This window comes from Lactuca virosa, chromosome 1 (genome assembly GCF_052849685.1).
Source record: "Lactuca virosa cultivar CGN04683 chromosome 1, Lactuca_virosa_CGN04683_v6, whole genome shotgun sequence".
Taxonomy (NCBI): domain Eukaryota; kingdom Viridiplantae; phylum Streptophyta; class Magnoliopsida; order Asterales; family Asteraceae; genus Lactuca; species Lactuca virosa.
The window spans coordinates 100,043,884-100,067,308 of NC_136426.1; the positions used below are offsets into that span (position 1 = coordinate 100,043,884).

The 23,425-nt window shown below is 33.1% G+C and overlaps 4 protein-coding genes across 4 annotated transcripts; 3 read left to right on the forward strand and 1 right to left on the reverse strand.

Annotated features, from left to right (window-relative positions):
- Positions 1-1,233: 1,233 nt before the first annotated feature.
- Positions 1,234-3,870, forward strand: LOC145153158 (protein IQ-DOMAIN 2-like). The gene is made up of 6 exons (XM_079075452.1): positions 1,234-1,401; positions 1,893-1,969; positions 2,052-2,285; positions 2,378-2,599; positions 2,794-2,913; positions 3,028-3,870. Exons 2-6 carry the CDS (start codon positions 1,895-1,897, stop codon positions 3,619-3,621), a joined length of 1,245 nt encoding a protein of 414 aa, XP_078931578.1. The 5' UTR covers positions 1,234-1,401; positions 1,893-1,894; the 3' UTR covers positions 3,622-3,870.
- A 73-nt stretch (positions 3,871-3,943) lies between these two features.
- LOC145117863 (putative pentatricopeptide repeat-containing protein At1g13800) lies at positions 3,944-5,610 on the reverse strand. Its single transcript, XM_079054172.1, has 2 exons — positions 4,738-5,610; positions 3,944-4,519 (listed from the first exon to the last, which is right to left on the reverse strand). Exons 1-2 carry the CDS (start codon positions 5,608-5,610, stop codon positions 3,944-3,946), a joined length of 1,449 nt encoding a protein of 482 aa, XP_078910298.1.
- Positions 5,611-13,422: 7,812 nt separating this feature from the next.
- On the forward strand, positions 13,423-14,704 carry LOC145153174 (small ribosomal subunit protein uS12). Its single transcript, XM_079075453.1, has 4 exons — positions 13,423-13,530; positions 13,884-14,039; positions 14,134-14,260; positions 14,449-14,704. Exons 1-4 carry the CDS (start codon positions 13,526-13,528, stop codon positions 14,587-14,589), a joined length of 429 nt encoding a protein of 142 aa, XP_078931579.1. The 5' UTR covers positions 13,423-13,525; the 3' UTR covers positions 14,590-14,704.
- Positions 14,705-19,008: 4,304 nt separating this feature from the next.
- Positions 19,009-22,178, forward strand: LOC145153190 (uncharacterized). The gene is made up of 6 exons (XM_079075455.1): positions 19,009-19,248; positions 19,877-20,332; positions 20,414-20,724; positions 20,812-20,962; positions 21,042-21,574; positions 21,669-22,178. The coding sequence occupies exons 1-6, from the start codon at positions 19,116-19,118 to the stop codon at positions 22,044-22,046; spliced, it is 1,962 nt and encodes a 653-aa protein (XP_078931581.1). The 5' UTR covers positions 19,009-19,115; the 3' UTR covers positions 22,047-22,178.
- The last annotated feature ends 1,247 nt before the right edge of the window (positions 22,179-23,425 follow it).

Sequence of the window (23,425 nt, forward strand, 5' to 3'; positions counted from 1 at the left end):
TAGCAGTTCTCCTAATCGACTACTTATCATAATGAACACGGGAAAGCTTTCAGGCTTACTGCTCTACTGGTTTCAAGCAAGACCTAGCCTCTCCAGCTTATTCATAAGGGCGAAGAGGACTAACTAGCTGCTGATTTGACAAGAAAGTCCTAAACTTTATTTTTACTGCTCTACTGGTTTCAAGCAAGACCTAGCCTCTCCAGCTTATTCATTAGGGCGAAGAGGACTAACTAGCTGCTGATTTGACAAGAAAGTCCTAAACTTTATTTTTTTGACAGTAAAGTCCAAATTACCGGTAGTTTTTGACACTTTCACCCTTTTTTCCCGGTTAGCCGGTAATTAGGATTTTTTTGTCAAAAAAAAAAAGTTTAGGACTTTCTTGTCAAATCGTCAATTAGGACTTTATTGTCAAAAAAATAAAGTCTAGGACTTTCTTGTCAAATCGTTGAAAATAATAGGACTTTAGTGTATATCTCCTTTTTTTGTTAGAAATTTAATGGTAGGATACTCTTTAAGTATAAGAGTTATTAAAATTTTCTCTAGTCAGCTAGATCCTATTGCAATCCTTAACATTTGCTTATTGTTAAATCGTTTTTTTAATCTCAACAAACCAACATTGAAAAAATTGGAGATAATTAAAAAGAAAGAAAGAAGCAGAGTTGTGTTGGCTTTTTGCAGTCCCAAAAATGGAGAAATAAGAAACCGAACCCTCGTTCTTTCTTTCTTTCTTTCTTGATTATCTCAACTTTTTTCAATGTCGGTTTGTTGAGATTAAAAAAACGATTTAACAAGAAGCAAATGTTAAGGATTTCAATAGGATCTAGCTGATTAGAGAATGTTTTAATAACTCTTATGCTTAAAGAGTATTATACCATTAAATTTCTAACCAAAAAAAATTATATATACACTAAAGTCCCAATATTTTTAACGATTTGACAACAAAGTCCTAAACTTTATTTTTTTGACAGTAAAGTCCTAATTGACGATTTGACAAGAAAGTCCTAAACTTTATTTTTTTTTTGACAAAAAAGTCCTAATTACCGGCTAACCGGGGAAAAAGGGTAAAAGTGTCAAAAACTGCCGGTAATTTGGACTTTACTGTCAAAAAAATAAAGTTTAGGACTTTCTTGTCAAATGGATGAAAATATTGAGACTTTACTGTATATATCCCAAAAAAAACAAATAAAATAAATAAATTAAAGGACCCACTTGCTTCAAGCCTTCAATAGTCAATCGTAGCAAAATCAGCTGTCGTTCCTCTCAAATCTCATATTTGAAGTTTTCTGCTTGCCAAGATCTGGTTTCCCCCCAGGGTTCAAACTTCTACATCACCATGTGATCCAACACTGCAGATTACCAGAACAAAAAGCCCACACAGATCTAAATCGTTTTCATTTACAGGCAAGTTCCCATTTTTTTTTATTTCTCAAGGTTCGATTCTTAGCTGCAGCTGTGTGAATTTCACTTTCTGTATGTAATGTGATTGAATTTGTTGTTGGTTGTGTTCATATGCTTGTGGGTGTCGCATAATTGCTTGGATCTTGGTGATTCTCTTGAACTATCTTATTCATTACATTTCTTCAAGTTCTTGATGAATTGGGATTCGGATTTGGTATAATGTCCTCGATCCAGATAATTCTCTTGAAGTTTCACCTATCTTTTATTGTTTTCTGAAAGTAATGCTAGAATTTAATTGTAACCGAAGGTGGTTAGTTGGGGGGTGGAAGTGTTAGATCAAGATCCGTACAAATTAAGTTGGAAAGTCTGGAAAAAAAATGATGTTAAATTCATAATTCATGTCAAAATTTGATTTTGAGAAGTAATTCATGTCAAAATTGCTATCTTTTTATGGAATGATATCATAACAAATTTCTTTGAAACTATATTTACAGTGATGGGGAAGAAAGGAAGCTGGTTATCTTCCATTAAAAAGGCTCTAAGTCCTAACACGAAGGAAAAGAAAAACCAGGTTTGATACAAACATGATCCATCACAACATTATCTAGCTAAATTTCTAATTAATTAACAATAAATTCATTGATTATTTCCAGAAATCAAAGAAGAAAGCGCTTGGGGACGAAAAACCTTCAGTACCTAATGTAGGACCCGCCAGTGTATCTCGTCATCCTCCGCCACCAGAAGTAAACCCGATTGAAGTGGCGGATGAGCAACCAAAAGTACTGGCAGCTCAGCCTTCTCGACTCACTGAGTTGTCTCGGTATTCAGGAAAATCGATGGATGAGATAGCAACTATCAGGATTCAAACAGCTTTTCGAGGGTACTTGGTATGCTCTTATTGTATCAAATCATTCTTGTAAAGATTTTCAGAAAGCTTATTATTAGTTATGTGATGAATTTACTATTTTCATATTTTCAGGCGAGGAGAGCGTTTAGGGCCCTGAGAGGACTCGTTAGATTGAAAACATTAGTTGATGGGCCAACTGCCAATCGACAAATTGCTAACACGCTCAAATCTATGCAAAATCTATCTCGTGTGCAGTGTCAAATAAATTCTAGGAGGATCAGAATGTCCGAAGAGAATCAAACTCTCCAGAGACAACTCCTACAAAAACAAGCAAAAGAACTCGAGAGTTTACAGGTTAGTAGTAGTACCGGATACCAGTATAAAACCGGTATCCGGTACTAGTCCAGGTACCAGAATTAGTACCCGGTACCAATATTGGTTACCTAATACTAGTACCAGGTACCAATATTGGTTACCTAATACGGGTATGCGTACTAGTTTTTAATCTTTATAATTATATTAATGAATATAATCAAATGTTATCGCAGATGGGAGAAGATTGGAATGATAGCTTGCAGTCGAAGGAACAAATTGAAGCAAAATTGTTAAGCAAGTATGAAGCAGCTATGAGACGAGAACGGGCCATGGCTTATTCCTTTTCTCATCAGGTATATAATCGTCTTGCTTAAAATGCGGATAAATCCAAGAAATAGCAATGTAGTTTTATTTATTTGTTTATTATCGCATCAGATTTTCATTTTTTTTAATTCTTTTTGAAACAGCAACCATGGAAGAAGTCATCAAGAACAACAAACTTGCTCTTCATGGACCCCACAAATCCCCAATGGGGTTGGAGCTGGTTAGAGCGATACATGGCGGGCCGGGCCTGGGACCCACGGGGCGAAAAAGATCATTCGTCTGTTAAAAACGGTATCAACATGACCGGGCTCGAAATCGCAAAATCTTACGCTCGTCGCCAGCTCATCACCATTCCTTCAACTCCAAAGTCAAGAAGTGTTCCGGTTGCATCAAGGAAATCGAAGCGTGGGCCTGGCCCGCGGGCCTTTGGGTCGGGCCTGGATGAGGACTCGAGAAGTGTTGGAACTGTAAAATCTGAGATGAATAGAAGGCATAGCATCGCAGGGTCTTCTGTGAGAGATGATGAAAGCATTGATAGCTCTCTATCGGTTCCTAGTTACATGGCACAAACAAAATCAGCAAAGGCGCGAACGAGGGGACAGAGCTTGTTGGGCCCGATTAGCCCGGAAAAAGAGTTGGGCCCAAAGAAGCGGCTTTCGTTTGCGGAACCTGTGGGTAGACAGAGGCGCCATTCGGGCCCACCAAGGATGCAAAGCAGCACTTCCATGGTCATTTGAGAAAGTTGCAAGTCATTAGTGTGGTGAAACAAGAAGAAAGTATTGTGTTATGTCACAAGGGTTCATACTTTATAGAGGCGCAAAATAAGAAAAGTTTGCAAAGAGAGATATATAGGTGTCAAAGTAGATTGTTGTTCATTTAATTAATTTGTTTGAGAATTGTGGGGTGTGGCTTATAGTTATGTTTAATAAGAACAAAAATCCGAAGTGATAATTTTAGGCGTGTGGTTTGACAACCCTCAAAACAAAGATCAATAATGATTATGTGATAATGTCATAAGCCTTTGGAAAAACAAGAGTCTTAAAGAAGAAAGAATTAAGATTAAACATGCTTGAATAACATGTAGAGAGGAAGAGAAACACCGCATCCTTGGAAGCCACGAGCAAGCACATAATAAGTTGTAGAATCTGGTCTCAACCCGTTGCACATCATCTCTTGAAACATGTATAATGCATTCCAAGGTTCCCCTTGTAGACAATACCCATCAATCAAAGTCCTATAATGCATTTTCCAAAGCTTCATTTTCCTACCTTTCATCCCTTCTTCTACCAACTCCATCGCATCTTTCATTCTTCGTAGTTTACATGCAGCATCAATCGCAAAATCAAACGTGACTCCATCAATGAAAACCTTTGATGATTTTTGCATAAATTCCTTAAAAAAAGATAGAGCTTCATCAAGGCTTCCCACACCACACAAGTATTGTAGCATGCACCTCATAAGCACATAATCGGCTTTGATACCTACTCTTGATTTCATTTCATCACAGAGATCAAATGCCTTAGTGGTGTCCCCTTTCTTTAAATACTCTAGAATTAATGCGCCATAACAATCTTCATCAGGGACAATTTCTCTAATCTTCATTTCATGAAGCAACACATCTTCTGCATCTTGTATCTTCCCCTCTCTTAGAAAACCATGAATGACACAAGTATATGCACAGGGGCGGACGCAGGATTCTGTAGTAGGTGTTGCCGGTCCGTAATAGGTGTTGCCGATCCATAGTAGGTGTTGCCGGTGACACATTTTATAGTAGAAAAAAGAAAAAAAAATCGAAAATTTTGCACTACGTCGGGAAAAACTAGGTGTTGCCGGTGCCACCGTTGGCACCATACTAGATCCGTCATTGTATATGCAAAAACATCAACCGACTCATTCAACTCCCTGAATATCTTTAATATCTGAAAGGCGAAATCAGTTTCCCATATCGAGCACAACTCATGAATAAACGTACCAATAATGAAAGCATTAGGTTCGACTCTAGGCTCATTCATTTGTGCAAAGACTTCCAAAGCTTCCTCCAAACGACCCATACTACAATGTGCTTTAATCAGAATCCCATATGTATACACATTTGGAATCAACCCATTCCTCTTCAGTTCTCTGTAAACCGAGTCTAGCATAGGCACTTTCTCCCACTCGATCAACTCTTTTAATACAAAATTACATGTTCGTGTTGACACCATAAGTCCACCCCTGCTTCTCATCTTTGACAAGATGTGCATCGCCTCCTCAAACCTTCCAACACTTGCATACACCTTAACCAACACATCAACAGCTTTTATTAATTTTTCCTCTATCAAAGCTTCTAAAAGATCAGAGATTTCAAAACCAACAGGTTCCCTGTTTATATTCTCATCAATGACATACATAAACAAATGATTTAGCCTTACATATATACCCGAGTCACACAATAATCGAATGATTGCCATGTAAGTTTCAACATCATGTTTAAAACCAGACTCTTTCAATTGACGGGAAAATAACAACGCACTCATTCGTTCTCTCTTCCAATGATCCACGGTTTTATTAATAACCTTAAACTTAACGAGTTTTTCATTAGGATGACATAACACATTGGTGTCCGACGATGAGTCTGACACGTCGGAGCATGTTGTATAGGCAAGCAATCTAACAGATTTCCAACGGAGATTCCTGGAACTTTTTACCAAATTACAGCAACCCAACCGGATAAAAGGAGGCCACATGGTGTATTAGGTTAGTCTTTGACAAGAAAATGGAAAAGTTATTTTGAATATGATCGTTGTCGAAGGAGTTTGGAGAATGGAAACAGAACTAAACCAAGGTAGCCTTTGGCAGGGACAAGTTGGGAGTTTTTTGGGTGAAGGAGAGAAGAAATGGCGATTCAGAATCAAGAACAAAGCCGACGCGGCTGATCGCGATTCGATTGATTTTCCATATGAGTAATGCAATAATTATGGAAAGGATAACTATTCTAGTATATTAAAAGTGCTACATTTACGAAAATATAACTATTTATGATATGAATAATGCTATAATTATGGTAAAGATAACTATTCTATTATATTATACATGAATAGAATCCATAATTATACATGAGCGAAAATTTTGAGATAGACAAACTTGAACTAAGCTTCTCAAAGAGGAGGATATTCTAAATATATTTTGGGCCTAAGGGAGAAAAAAACAAAAAGCAACTCAAGATACAAATATAGCGAAACAATTTATAAAAATCTACTAATTTAAAAAAAAAAATACTTCCTGTAGCCTTTTTTTAGATATAAAATCATTAGTAATAATACCAAGATAAAAAAAACATTTGTTTGGTAGTTGTGTTTTGTGTCTTCTATCCGGTGGTTGGTCAGGAGTTCGAATTCGAGGAAGACGATTTTAAATGCCGTTCTAAAAAATTAGTATCAAGATCAATTTTGTCTAGCATATCTTTATTCATATATGAAGTAGTCAAATCGTTTAACATTTCTTGTGATATTGCTTAAGTAATTCTATAATAACTTAAGCTTTTGAAAAACTTCTCTCTACGGATGTTACATAAGATTCTATATGTAATGAAATTCTAACGATGAATACTTAGAAGTTGAGACGTCATAATCGACTGATCCATTCTATTGTTGCTTGATTGGTTCATAGATCATCAATTTACAATTTGTCGATTTGATGTCCTCCATTTTGGTTGCAACTACTCACCTTTTTATGAACAATAATATATATATATATATATATATATATATATATATATATATATATATATATATATATATACTAGGTAGGTTAAAGGCCCGTGCTAAGCACGGGCCACAAACAATTATCGTGCATGGTGTAGTAATGTTATTATGGAGAATATACAGCGAACAAAGTATCCTTGTCATTACATCAAATGTTGATCTCAACTTCAGTTTGGAAACAATAATGCTATAAATGGGTAGATTTTTCATAGTATAATGACTTAATAGAAAAAAAATGAAGTTGTATGCTATAACAGGAAAACAATGAGATTAGAATGTTGTAAAATTATAACACACAAACAATTGAAAGTAAATTGATACTTCTTGTGTGAATTAAAACCTTTTTGTGCTTAATCTATTTTATTCCACTGTTTATATTGGATCTGGATCCTAGATTAGAGACATAAAAGCTGGATATATTTTGAGTCTAAATATCAATGATTCCCACCATACAATAGCCTTATTAGAATGCAAGTATTTCACAGTTTCTCTTGCTAAAATTGTTAAAAAGCTCCCTGATAAGGATACATCTGGTGCTGAATAACAAAGGGCTTGTTAAAAAGCATTCTAATAATGATACCTCTTGAACTGAATAACAAAGTGCTAACCTACCTGATTACAAAGTTTTTGATTTTAAAATTGCAACTGTAGGTTACGTATAGCTATTATCAGTAAGCAATAATTATAAGTACGTTGCTATTATAGGTAAAACATATAGTACATAAATTCATAAACTACTGGCAAGAGTAAAGTACGTTGCCATTGTCGTGTAACTTGCCCTTTAAATAACATTAAGGGAGCTCAAACTGTGGAATATCACGGTAAATGTAAGACTTGAACTATCTTTGAAATCAAATTCTATAATATCATGGAGCACTGATTATAAACTTGTAAAACATATTGTTATTAAAGATAAAAACTAAAATATATTGCCTTTATTGCTAAAAATAATAAAAGCACATTGCTATCTAAAGAAAAAACTCACCACATGTAAAAAAAAAAAAATTATGATATCCAATCAGCTAACTTCTGTATAAGAGCTCTTGCAATAATTCAGTATTACCTCGTTTTTTACCACTATCTTTTTCCCCAAATATGCCTTTTGTTACTCTTATCAGGTGTATTAGCAACCTGACCCTCCATGGGTTGGACCAAAAAAAAATTATGGGGGAAAAATAATTTTGAAGAGTTCAAATATATTATTTTGAAGGGGTCAAAATATATTATTTTTAAACAAAGACATAATTCTTAATTTTTTTTTTCATGGGGGCAAGTGCTCCCACTGGCTCCGGTGTAGGTCCACCCCTTATTGCCACTTGTGCAGTCAATATTGGCAATCAAAATTACCTGGCCAATAGTTAAAAACTTATTATAACACCTTAAAATCACTTTACAATCTACGAAAACCAACTACCGAGTAAAAGGAACATCAGATATTCTATACCACCATCGTATCAACTATCAACTAAAGTAACAACACGATCACTCTCCCTATATATAAAAATATACTTTTAAAACATGATACATAATTTGTGGTGTTAATCATGAATCTAATCCCTTAACCCCAATCCATGTCCCATGTCCGATTCCTTTCCTTTGCACATGCATGAAAGCAACCCTTTTACAAATAACAAACATAATAAAAATTACCTCAGTTGTCAACGATATACTATAAAATTGCGAAAAAGCAAAACAAACTTTACTCAAACATTATTAGATGCCTGATACATGTATGTGAATGGGACAGGCAAGTTCATTAGACACATGTTATTGATGTTTGCGTATATTACCCAAGAACATGGAGCGTCCATTAAAAACTCACACCCACCCTATAGCAAGTTTATCTCTTCCTATTCAGCTGTAACTATAAAAACAAACCACAAAATCACATAGCTGAATCAGTATTAAAAAGACTTGATGAGAGCAATTTTGTAAAGTCTAGAGTGAGCCATATATATATATATATATATATATATATATATATATATATATATATATATATATATATAATTGCATCTTCTTCATATTTGGGTCTTTAAATTTGGCTCCCTGGTATTTGTAAATTCTCTTATTTTTTCTTAAAAGTAGACTAGTTATTATATATGAATATTATATAGCCTATAAATTTTTTTGGCCACTTGGAATGATGGGCCCTTGGCGGTCTCCTATCATCCACCGTCTAGACCAGGTGTGTCAAAAAGATACCATGACAAACATTTAATTGTAAATATAATTGTATATTCATGAACAATGGGTTAGAACATGTATTTTGTTTCTTGGAAATACCCATGTAAAACTTCTTGGCATCATGTTGATTTATTGGCTAAAAGCGGTTAAGATCAAAACAATGCAGATTGTGGTAGGTTTAATCACTTGACTAGAGTGTTTGGGGTTGCTTATTTAAAACAATTTATGTTTATTTCTAAAAGTATTTATTAGCTTTGTGTTTGACAAACTTTATTTTATACGTACTAATAAAACAACTTATTAAAAAATCATTAAATAAGTGAAAAAGTAAGTAATAAGTAACTTATCAAAAACTCTCAATGTGAGTCAATAAGTACTTATGAAATATTTTTATCAAAACTTACAAAATCTTTATTACCAGTGCCAAACCAAAAACAAGTCAATAAACACTTCAAATAAGCAATAACATCCTATAACAAGGAATCACATGAAATCTCGAGTTATTGGCATTTTGACAAATTATGTTATATACATTTAAGGTACTTGTCAATAGGGTCGGTCCGTAAGAAGGGGCAACTTGGGCAACCGCTCAGCCCAATCAGTTTGGGGTCCCAAATTAATGTTGATCGTTTACAAGGAGTTTAGCAACATCACAAAGGTATTGGAACGTCAAAAATGAATGCACCAGTGACATCAATTTACCAAACGATAGAGCAAAGCGACCAAGATGAAGTGAAGCCCCCAACAAGACTGCGACTCTGTCTCTCCTACTCTTTAAGTTTTTCAAAATTTTATTGTTCTTTTTGTAAACCGATTTGCTAATCCATTTCCGACATGATATCTAATTACTGAAGTTCTAGAAGTTCCAAATATTGATTTCTAAAATTTGAAGTTCTAAAATTCAATTTGTAACTAAACTGATTTCTCAATCTCTATGATTCTATTTGCTCCTCTTTGATGGTAAATGAAATATGTAAATCATTTAATTTTTATTTTATCCTCTCATAAGTTTTTAGGAGTTTCAAGTTAGGGTCAAATTTGAAAAATAATGAAAAAAAATGTAGAAAAAAAAGGCAATATGGGAGAGACAACATGAGTATGTGTATCACCCTTCATTAGGTTGTATCACCAAATGTAGTTGCGGAAAATATATGGTCCCAATACACTTAAAACAAATTAACAAGTTCAAAATAGTGAGGTCATTAACAATAAACATATCATAACACTTGCTTAAGATCACCACACAAATCATGGTCTTCTCAAAGTCCAATCAAAGACTTTCAACTCTTTAATTCTATCTTGAATCAACTCTTTAATTCTATCTTGAATCAGAGCATATTTCAAAATAAGTTAGGTAATGGATTCGCTTATTGAGAATACCCCGATGTTGAATTAGTTAAAGTGGTGATGATGGCAATCATCAAACTCGAGACCAACCCCTAAAAATAGTTTAAAACATCATCAAAGATATTCTAATTTAATAACCCAAAATCAACTTAAAAACCCACGAATTTTTTTAGGCCAAGAGCGATTAGCCAAATCAAATCAATAATCAACATCAAGGAAAACACCAACATAATAGTAGTAATATGCAACTATACCAATTCCTAATTCCATCTCAATAAATCTAACCTCACTATTTAATGGTTAAAAGTTTGTGCATGAATGATAGTATTCCAAACATACATCATGTGGTTATGAAGGAGCGTGTTCCACACACAACCAATAGGATGATGTAAGATGGAGTGTATTTCAAACAAACATATACCCAACCCTTTCAACCGAAACTAGGTGTTTATGAAGCAACACACAAACACCACACAATGGGTAGCGGTCCCACTTATTCATAGTGATGATTATCTAGAAATCAACTCGTTTTCAATATACATGATAAATTTCAATCCCATATGGATATAACGAATGACTCGTAAGGGCACCCATCCTAAAATGTATGTACATATATAATGCTAAATCATTTTCAACATAAATCAATTCTATCAATATTTTCGTTATTTCTGTAATTAAAATGCAAGAAATCATGGTCAAAATATCATATTTTTATTGGAAAAAAACACACAAAATCATAGATGACTCTATGCCATATGCCATTCAACTTTTAAGGAAAACCCTTTCAAAACAACTTTGTATATAATGCACACATATTACATATAATATAGCACATTGTATGTAGAAACAACATAAGGATCAACAAATATCTTGTAGCATATTAGAACATAATAATAGTAAGTTTCTCTTTGCTCTCTAATGGCACAAGAAGGATTTCATTCTGACAATTTTGAAAGTTGTCTATTATTTTCTTGTTTTATTAGATTTCATACATTTAGGAAAGCCATTTATTAGTTTTGCGTAAAAAACACTGTACATTTAGGAAAATTTAGACAGGAAATCACATGCGAGGAGTGCCACCTACAATTTCATGCTTTAGTTACTTGTATTTAGTGCATTATGACATGTACACACATGATTTCTTCTCTATAAACTATGATTTGCTCTATATAAACTATGATTTGCTCTGAAATAGTACAAGTCACTAATGCACGCCTCATGCATTAATAATTTGTACAATCGTAGGCGACATGCAATATTTTGTAAATTGTTACAGGTTTTATAAAACATGGTAGTTAATTTTAAATAATAAAATAATTTGTATTCGAACAAAAACGTTAGCACAGTTGTAAATATTAAAGGTTTGGGAAATAAACTTTGGCAATATTTGACAAGATAGAAGGTGGACATCATGATTTATTCCAAATGAGTGCATTTGAACACTTCTTGGACGTAATGGTACCGACAAGGGACATATTACTTGTTCACATAAGGTTGTGGGGAGTGGTCACAACCAAACCACCAACCTATTCAAACTCACATACGTATTTTAGCATTCCTTAACCAACCCACCATTTATGGAAATGGTGTTCACCGGTGGGTTGGTAGTGAAGAGGCAAAAAGGAAGAGAGAGAGAGAGAGAGAGAGAGAGAGAGAGAGAGAGAATGTGAGAGGAAAATTAAAGAACCAATGAAAATGTATGTCTTCTTTCGTCTTCACAACCACTACAACCCACTTCACACCCAAACCACCGGTCCATGGGGCGGTGTTCACCGGTGGGTTGGTGTGCCACATAGGAAACTCACAACCCACTCCGGATAGCCAAATGTTGCTCCATGAGATCCGCCCCACTAAAATCTTAGAATTAGCATGGCCAAAAAAAATTAAATTTTCAAGTAGATACATATAGCATGTCATATGGAGCATATGGGTTCTTTTTATTTGCAAGGTTTTATTTCGGTTGGTTTTAAAAAACACTAAAAAAAAAGTATTACAAAAGGCTATAAAAGGCTATAAAATTAACCAAAAAATCACTGAAATTAGGACTCATATATTTTTAGTTCAAATTTAACTGAAAAAACACTTAAATTAAAAACAATAGAACTCATACTTTACATTTCATATAATCTATAACTAAAATGTATGCAATCGAGGTTAAAATATTAGAATTCGTAATCAAATGCACGAAATCATAGTCAAAATGTCATGACTTTTATTGGAAAAAAAGCACATGAAATCGCAAATAGCTTCATGTCATCTGTGATTTCAGCAACGATCAATTTAAAAAATTGGCTTTTATATCTATAAACTATTGGACTGGAAAAAGGCCGAAAAGAGTTGAAATCACAACCCAACTTGCTAAAATCACATATAAGCATAATCATGTGTAATTTTGATAGCTATATTATGTTGGGAATATTAGGGTTTGTAGTGGAGATCTGGATACCGACTTGGATCGTGATATCACTTTCCGAACTGATATTTCTACCCTATGTCTAGGTTACAAGAAATTCAGCCTAGGATAATCGAAGTGGACACTTACGATTCTAGGCACAGAAATCGTAAGCCAATATGCCAGAGGATTCTGTGAAAGTGTGATGAAAAACGAGAGCTTAAGATCGTCTCCCTCTTCTGAAAAGAAGAGCCGTTTATATAATAAACGATATTAGAGTTTCATTAGGTTGGGCCGTCATTAGTTGCTTTGGAAGCAAGTAATATTAATCCGGATTTAATGAGGATTTAGGGTTCCCAAAACTAACGAGTTTCGTTAGTTTTACCATAAACACCCTCAAGAAATTGAATTTTCCACTATGGTCCCATATGTAAAATTCGGTGAGGTTTTGAGGCGCTGCCCCAAACCCCGCAGGGGCGCTGCCCCTTTGGAAACCCCGGACCCCCGACTAGTCATCGAACCGACTTCTAATTCGATCTTATACATGCGTGCACTCCGCACAACCCCGTAATATAATAGAGTACAAATTATGAAGCCCCTTAGCTCACATGTTAGTTCCAGTTACTTAAAATGACATGATGACACTAAAATCACCAACATATTAGACTAAATTTTTACTAAAACTTTCAAAGTCATTAAAAATGAATTTGTAATTTAGTCTTTAGGGAAAAGTAGAAGTAGTTGCGAGTTTTTCATTTACAGAATTACAGTGGACTTCCAATAAGGCTCAAAATTAAAGGAAGCCCACTAATAAGAGTCCAACGCAGCCCTTTTACCATAACATAAGTCATAAGATGCATTTTCATATATAACTCGGTGTCATTGGCCTTCCATATCATCCACGATTAGGGTTTTAAGCAGCCGAACGTTGCTCGCCAAAAACTTGATCCGGATCGCTTCAGTCTTGCAAACATGGGGTACGCATAATGTCCATTGATGCAATTCATCTTCTTATTAATCTATATGATTGTATACGTCTGTGTATATCTTATGACAGTAAATGAATATCATATGATTGATATTTTCCACGTAGCCTTGTTTAATCGATCGAACGAACGAACTTGATATATACACCTAGAAACCGATTTTTGGCGGATTCGTATGCTTTGTTAGGAAATTGATGGAAAACAGAAATAGTTCGATTGACATTGCCAGTAGGATTGGTATATAGATTTTGGCGTTCCGTAGTTGCTCTTGAATTCAATGGAAAGCATTTTGATTCACATCAACGTTTTTAATTACAATAATCTTAATGATTCCAACTTTACAGTAAAACACATGGAATGGGAGCTGGACGCAAGCTAAAGTCCCATCGCAGGCGACAAAGATGGGCAGACAAGTCATACAAGAAATCTCATCTTGGAAATGAATGGAAGAAGCCATTTGCTGGTTCTTCTCATGCGAAAGGCATTGTTCTTGAAAAGATGTAATTTTTCTTTTCCTATTTAAGTTTTCAACTTTATTTCTGGTTTTTGGTTTGAAATATAACAAATTAACAAGTTTCCATACATTGTTTACAGTGGTATTGAGGCTAAGCAGCCTAACTCTGCTATCAGAAAGTGTGCTAGAGTTCAACTCATCAAGAATGGAAAGAAGATTGCTGCTTTTGTTCCCAACGATGGTTGCTTGAACTACATCGAAGAAAATGTATGTTTTATTTTCTTTTGACATCATTACTCATATAAAAGAAACACCCCTTATCTTGTTGTAAAAATGAAACAACCATGATAAAGAAACAGCCATTAAGTCGATATTTTTTAGCAAATTTGATGCATCTTCTCTAATATTATTTGAACATTTATTTATATTGAGTTGTAAATCTTGTAATATGATAGGATGAAGTGTTGATTGCTGGATTTGGGCGAAAGGGGCATGCTGTGGGAGATATTCCTGGAGTTAGGTTTAAGGTTGTGAAGGTTTCTGGTGTATCTCTTTTGGCTCTTTTCAAGGAGAAGAAGGAGAAGCCAAGATCTTAAGTTTTGAAGGGGTGGTTTACATTGTTATTAAAACTTCTTACTTTTTTCAAAGAGCCTAAATGGTATTGTTGTCTTTAAGACTTGTTTTGCAGACAATGCATCATTAATTTCGGTAGTGTGTACTTATTTTTGGAGTATTTTACATAAATTGTTCATGTGGTTTGGTCCAATCACCATCTTTATCCTACCAAGAAATATGGTAAATCCCATTTTTTTGTTTTGGATGTCAAACTCCTATAATTTTAATAGGGTGAAAGAAACAGCTAAAAGTTCTAAATGCACTTTGAGGGAATTTGAGGAACCCCATAAAAACTCCAAATTTACAAAGGAAATACTCGATAAATGATGGTTTCTTTTTTTTTTTTTGTACTTTTGACATAAGACATGATGCGTAGTATGTTCGCGGTGTAGCCTAAAGTACAGGAACTTGTGATTTTTGTATCACATTCAAAGCTTCATCCGTCTAAATTCCCTAAAACCAACAGAACAATATTTTCAAGCTATCCAAAATTCCAAAATGCATTTAACATGTAACTTCCATTATACACCATTATCATTTAGACTTAGTTTGGAAGATGTAAACAAAAATTTCAAAATTTTAAAATGCTTATAGAATATTAGGTTCGGTTTGGGTATCCATAGATATCTAGATATATAAACTGAAATCAATCCGTAGTGGCTTAGCCATGTGGATGCAATGGTACAATATATATTTTTGTTAAGTAAAAGGAATTTGGGCTTCATGTCACCAACTCATAACAAACTTGAAATTGAATACACTTTGCCAATTAAAGAATTGATGTTGCTGCTTTTTGAATAGTTTCCCTCACTCTTTTGTATTAAATTTTAATTTCCTTTTTGAATTAATTAATTATTCAAGGTTAGTATCAGGGGCGGAACACGAACATTAAAAGTAGGGGCCGAAATCAAACGCTTCAAAACATAACTACATAAACAAATTTAATTTGATTCAAAACTACAAAAATTCAAGATGAATATTTTTAGATCGGTTCTCAAGAACACCGTGAAATTTTCAACCAAAACATTTGTTAGTAGTTTTTTGAGGTTTTCTTTCTAGAAACCCATAACAATAATTGTTTTTTGATGTTGCTGTATAATACTTCATTGCAAAGTTAACTAATAATTAACAAACAACAAAATAAAATATCAAATAACATATATAGTTTGATAACAACTAACTTAAATTTTATAAAATAACAAATAATGTAGATAGTTTAACAAACAAAAAAAAACTGAATACTCCGGATGAAAACCAACATAGAAATTTTTATTTTAAAAACAATATTAAATTCATATAAAATCAAAAATATCAATCTACAATCACTGCATAATAAATTTCCTGTGAATTTGGTATTAATAAAGTAAAATACATAATAGTTATTTCACTCTATTCTCAAATTATAAATATACATTTAAGTGATATTTGTTATTGTTATCAAACTTTTCAAAATAAAGAAAAGGTAATATCTATCTTTTGCTTAATGTCTTGCAGATTTACAGTTTAGTTTAGTCTTTTCATATCATCATCTATTAGGTTAGTCTTTTCATATCACCTACTAGATGACTGTATACAATATTTTTCATTTATAGTGACAGAGAGAAAGGAAGAGAAAAAGAGAGGGCAGTTACTACATACAACTTAGCTTAGTTAGGCGGAGGAGACACTAGAGAAAGCTGCAATAGGCGGAGCACACGACGAGGTTAAGTGTTGAGTACTCCGACTACCGCTCGGAGATGAGGGAGAGGATACGGAGGAGATCACTGTGGCGACCGGCGGAGGGGAGACAAAGAGTTCACGGAGAAGACGAGCTAGTCCGGCGACGGTGTTACTCTTTTGGTGAGGTTTGATAATTTCTTTTCCGGCAACGACAATAAGTTAGTAGGGTTTACTGCTTTCTTAGGATTATGTAAAAAATGGTAAAAGAGATTAGATATTTGTTTTTTATGTAGTTTTCTTACTTAATTTCCTAACGAAAAAAGGTTAATTTTGATCTAGTGTGTGAGTTTTTGACTTTTGGTTGTAATTTCCTATCTTCAACCCACGCTACTAAACTTAAAATTGGAAGGCTAATTAGTCATTGAATTGATTAGAATTAATAAATAAACATATTTAAAGGTATTAGAAACCAAAAAAGCAGGGGGGCCATGGCCCCTCCTGGCCTCCATGAGCCTCCGCCACTGGTTAGTATATATTTTTTATTATCTAAATTACTCAATTATTTGTTTTTATTTTCTATCATAGGTAATTTTTAGCTTACTTCTTACCGATTTAGGTTTGTATTGATTTTATATTTTTATTGTAGGTTTATCATAAATTAGGTTATTACTTGTTGCTATGAATTAATTGTTTGTATTATCATATTACATATAAGTTTGTTTTGTATAAGAATATAAGAGTACGCTTTTAATTGTATTTTTTTGTGATTACTGAATTTTGTTGAGCAATAAGAAAGATTTCATTAAGCTTTTTGGTTCAGATTCAGTTTTAGATGATTTTAATGATGTAAGATAGCGTCGTGTGCAACTTAAATGAACATTTTACTTTAGAATGCATATATTGTTACATTTTTTTTAATCATTTGATGTATTTTGCTACTCGTTCATATTCTGTAGAATATTTGGTCTACCCTAAAAAAATCATTTCTATGTCACTGTTCGTAGGTGCTCGGTTTTTATGATGATTGTTGTGATCGCTCCGTTTTTCAGTTCCCACCATGACGAAAATGCATACAAATATCATTTTTCTAGATTTCTAGAACTTTGGGCCTAAGTAGATTTAACCTAACAATCATCTCTTGGTAGCATCTTATGAACACTAAAATGGTTCAAATATTCTATTTATGGACCATCCAACTTCCGTCTAAGAACAATATAACTCAAATCTAACGAAATAATCTAAATACTACCTACCACTCTACCACCAATGTAACCCGATTCTTTATGAAGTGGAACCAAAAAAGCAAAACCAAACTGGAAAAGTTGAAACCCGAATTTGAAATGAAAAAGAAGAAGCAAAGACCACAAGATTGAATTGGTCAAGATTGGATCAAGACCGAAGAAGACCGAACTGGAAAAAAAAACAGCCCACCATCGGGGTCTCAAACAACTCACACCAAAGACCGTTTCGACAAAGATCGAACCGCTCTGAAATCTATTAAACCCTAATAGGATTTTTAATATGACAGGATAATGTCTTGCATGTTAAGCTGAAATCGATTTTGTTCACCTCTTAGATCAAACCCTAATAATAGGATTTTTAATATGACAAGATAATGTCTTGCATGTTAAGCTCTTTTCATTAGTTGCTAGCATGCAACTCTTCTTCGTTTAGAAGATGTAATTGTATAAAGTTGATATGTTATATACGTATTATGTATTTCTCATGTGTTTGTTGATTCATGTATAACTAGGTTAGTCGACTAATTGAATTATTTGTTATTCATTAGTTTTCTACATCTATCTAAGATTTGATGTCTTTGCCACCAAATAACATTTGCATATAAAAAAATACATTTAATGTATAATGATTAAATAAAAAACTAGCCCAAATGTAGTAAGACCCCAAACTTCTATATATTTGTATTTTTTTTCTTCCAACTTCTAAGACGTTATAACTAATGAATGTTATAAAATTAGTTTTTTGGACTATAAGGTTAATTACTTAATTTTCATTTAGACGCATTCACATTGTTTATTCAATAAAGACCTTATACATATAACATTTTATCCTGAAGAATATCATTACTTTAACAAGTTTACTCATAAAAGACTTAAAAAAACTGATATTTGTTCCTTTTAACATATATATCCACACTACTCAACACCAAAGTTAAGGCGGTGTTTGTTTTTTTAGAGAAGCTCTTTTTGAGCATTTATGTCTGCGAATAGAAAGACATTTACGTCTTCACGTTTCTGCAGACTATTTGTTTTTTAGAAGATCATACATGTCAAAACGACTATTCGTCCTCTTTTACAAAAATACATGAACCTAAGTTTGCGAACAGAAAGACATTTTTCACATACATCTTTTAGACATAATTATAAACTATACTTAAAAAACACCGTTTTAGAATAAGAAGGTGATTATATGTGTAATATATAACATATTTAAAGGTCTTTATAATATTTTGAAGTTATTTTTGCATCAATATTAGCTTCATTTATACGACGGTTTCCTTGTTTTGAGAAGTAAAAAAAAATGAAAAATAATAGAGCAATTGAGAAGTAAAAGAAGGGGCAAATATATGCGTTCCTTTTCATTTAGGGGCTGCTATTGAAAAAAGGAAAATTAAGAGGGTGACAATATAGCTTAATACATAGCTGAGGGACAATATTTGCAATTTACTTTCTTTTTAACGTCACAGCGTTCAACTTTTCAGCCGACCGCCTTCCCTTGTAAATTCAAAAATTCATTCCACTCCTTCGCAATTCTCACACACACATTTAAACAGTGGTTTTCTTCGCAGATTCAAATCAAAAGGGTTTTTCATTTTGCAATCCGTGAAATGGGAGAGAATGCTGAGAAAGATCTTGATGTGAAAGCATCAGGTGCTGTCAGCGACGACTGTCTATCTCAGGGCGATGAACTCGTGATCGATGTTACGTCTTCTTCCACACTTACTGAGGACCGATCTTCAGGTTATTTTCTCAGGGTTACATAGGATTTAACTTTGATTTCTTCTGTAGGCAAGATATCTACTAGTTTTTAATCAGGCATTATCTCGATTTTATTTTTTTGACGGAAAAGATAACTTGAATTCTGATGATGTCTAATCCTTTTTTCAATTTAATCAAATTCTTTTCAATTTTAAGATTTTTCCCCTTGAAATCAACATGAAAGATATGGCATTTTTTTAGGAATAAAGGAGGGTATGATTATGTGCGTCTATGCTTATAGTTTATTGCTTCTAACTAGTAAGTGATGGGGAACTTCTGAACTTCAGAGCAATCTAAGAAGGAAGATCTATTAGTGTCATATCATTTGTTCAAACTAATTTGATCTTATCACATCCCCTATCAGTCTAATTTTTCTCTTTTTGCATGTGGTATTTATCCAAATTGAGGGATTATCTGAATAGTTGCATTGCATAAGAAATGTACAGATTTTTTTAGCAGTATTCTCTCAAGTGGTCTGTGGCTATTTTGTTACATAACAATTGTACCAATATCCATGTGTGGACTGTGGACATGGCCATTAGTATCACTGTAACCTTATGCATACTTTTAACTCATGTTATTAGTTTAACTTAATCTGTATGACATCCAGGATCTGTGCATGAGACAAATCTTGAGCAATTAAGAACAACTGAGATTTATGCTGATAAAACAGCAGACATGGCCCAATCAAGTGAACAGATTGAAGAAATGGCTAATCTGAAATCAGGAACAACTGAGCTTGATGCTGATAAGACAATTGAAATAGCACAACCAAGTGAACAGATTGAAGAAATGGCCAATCTGAAATCAGGAACAACTGAGCTTGATGCTGATAAGACAACTGAAATAGCACAACCAAGTGAACAGATTGAAGAAATGGCTAATCTGAAATTAGGAACAACTGAGCCTGTTGCTGATAAAACAACAGACATGGCCCACACAAGTGAACAAATTGAAGAAATTCCCAAACTGATTGAAACACAAGAACCTGAAAAGAAAGGAAAGAATACCAAATTCAACTTACGCAAAAGTTTAGCTTGGGATAGTGCCTTTTTCACTAGTGATGGTATGCAATAATTGCAGAACACTTTTTCTTTTTACTCTTGCAAATTCAACTCCATTTTCAAAATCACTTTCTTGTACACAGGTGTTCTTGATGCTGATGAGCTGTCAACCATGATTGAAAGAGGCGAGAAGGGAATGAAAAATCAGTTACCAGGAATCGAAGAGGAAGTATACAGATCAATGGAATCAATCTCAACATTAGAAAGTGATAGCTTGACACTTGAATGTCTTGAAGCTGAACTATTTGAAGACATTAGAGCTTCAATCCAGAAATCCAATACAAAATCTAACCTCAATAATAACTCAACTATCAAAGTTCAATCAGGAAAGAAAGATTCTCAAGCAAAAATTAGCATCTCAAAAAAGGTGTTGGATCTTGATTCTGGGAAACGGGTATATACTACTTTTTTCATTCTTTTTCTGATTATAAATTTACAATAACAATTGATCTTATTATCCACTTTTGATCTGTTTCTAAAGCCTGCTGCAAGAACCAAAGATAATAGCACTTCATCAATTCCAAAACCAAAGATAATCAGCAAAGTGAGCTCCACATCAACATTAACAAAAAGAGCTTCTTTAAGCACCAATCAAGCAAAGAAAGATCAAGATCTTTTAAAACAAGCTCATGGTAAAAAAACAAGATTCATTTCTATTCTTTTTGTTTTACAAAAACAGTTTCTTTAAAATCTGATTTGTGTTTTTAACAGTTACACATAAAGGGATCCAATCAGCAAAGACAACAGCAAATGGAGTGATTAATCCTCGAAGAGGTGTTCCAAAGCCTTCATTAACTTCCAAATCATCATCATCATCATCATCAACATGTAGCAATTCGAGTAGTTTTTCAGGAAACGATTCAACTTTTTTGAGAAAAAAAGTTGATTCCAAAAATGGTAATAAGCTTACAGCTGGACCAATTCCCAAAACACCCTCAAGGATTAACACAAAGAACAAAGTGCCACCTGTCAATTCTCGTCTCTCGTTTCATACAACACTATCCAACCTTTCTTCAAGTGTATCACCTGCTAGCTCCATAGATTTATCTTCAGAATCATCATCATCAACCTCCATTACTCGAAGGTCTATAGAATCCATTGATTCAGCTTTGAGTGTTCATAATCATGCAACTGTTTGGAACAAAAATGAAAATGAAAATCAAATTTCTTCACTTTCTCGACCTCCTTCTGTTCAACCTACAGGACTCAGAATGCCTTCACCCAAGATTGGATTCTTTGATGGGGTCAGTTTTCTGAATAATTTTCTAATTGCTATTTCATAAACAGTTTTAATTGAAATGAATCAATGATGATTGTGATTTGTGAATTGTGATGCAGGGAAAATCAGGTGTTAGAACTCCAAATGGAGGTGGCAATGCCATACGATCTCAAACTAGGGTTCCGACAAGCTCAAATGGTGTTAATAAAATTCCACCACCAAAAACAGGTTTTGTGAAACCAAATCCTCAGAAAACTGGCTCTAAACAACCCTCTCAAGAACAACCAAAAACAAGTTTGAATCTTTGCTTAAATCCAACTGATAATGATTCAAACAAAAGCAAAATGGAGACATTTGATAGCTCAAGGACACCATTTGCTGTGAAGAACTCTGTTTGTGAGGTTAGTGAGAGTGGTTTGACTATGGAGGTACTTGAAAAGGGTGTTGACTTTTCTTTTGTGGAAAGTCAACATAAGGAAAATAGTGAGTTTATTTGATGTTTTTTAGGGGTTATGTTGCATAGGTGATTGTTATTTTGTGTATTTTGTTATAACTTGAATTCTGGTATGGTGTTTTCTGTTTTGATGATGGTGATTTAATTACAATATTATACTTTTAATTTCACCCAAGTAGATATATTTCGTTAATTTTTTTCAGTAAGTCTCTAAACCTATTTCATCGGTATTGATGTTGTTGATACTTGATAGTGGTCTAAATAGTAAATACCTTTTTGCAAAATGATTTTGAGTGATATAATAATGTATTTTTCAAGTTAGTTTAGATATATCTTGAAGATTAATTTTATGGATATTTCGCAATTCTTTTTAATATACCCTCAAATGATAGTTGTTAGTGGAGTATTATTTATCCCCAAAATTAATACACGTTTTTGTTTTTGTTTTTGTTTTTCTTTTTTACAAAATTATGTATATTTTATGAAATGTTTATTTGTTTCGTGAAAAAAACATCTCGGTTTTTCAAGTGCGTATGTTCTAACTTTTCTTCTTTAAGAGAATGCCAACAATGAACTTAAAAATACCACTAAAGGAAAAAAGAAAAGGAAATCGACGAATTGATAGAGTTTATTAATCTTTAATGCTGCAGTAGACGGCTAACAAACAACTTATAAGGAATAACTCGTCCTTAGTATTCAAAACACGATTGAGCAATAATGAATTACATGATGCTTGTATTGATGATTTTAGAGGATCAATGACCATGATATTTCTACAACGAGATCATCTACATAAATAGCAACATAATCATGTGACTTCAAAGTCAAAAGAGAATTATAAGAAGCCCTAATGTTTTGAATATTTTCAAATTAATATACACGCAATGAATATTAATATTAAATTTTACTTTTAGATTGCAACATTTTTTTTTGCCAGAAGGTGCATATATTACTATATTAGTTTATAACCCGTGAGAACCACGAGTTATAAATTTAATTAAACTTTCATAATAAAATTTTATAATTATTAATCAATTATTTTAAATAAATTATTAATTAAGAGATATATCAAATTTTTAAAGTTAATATAACTTCAAATTTAACATATAATTAGAAAATGTAAATTTGAATTTTGAAATGAGTTGTCTAATATATCTACATGACACATGATATAATATTAATGAGAAGTTGTATTAGAGTTACACTTGGCAAAAGTAGATTAAAACTATTCATTTATTAGAATAGGGATTAAACTATCTTTATTGTAATATATATATATATATATATATATATATATATATATATATATATATATATATATATATATATATATATATATATATAATAGAAGCTTTATGAAATTATTATCGTTTAACATACTAACTTTAATTTTAATTATTATTTAATTAACAAATATTAATA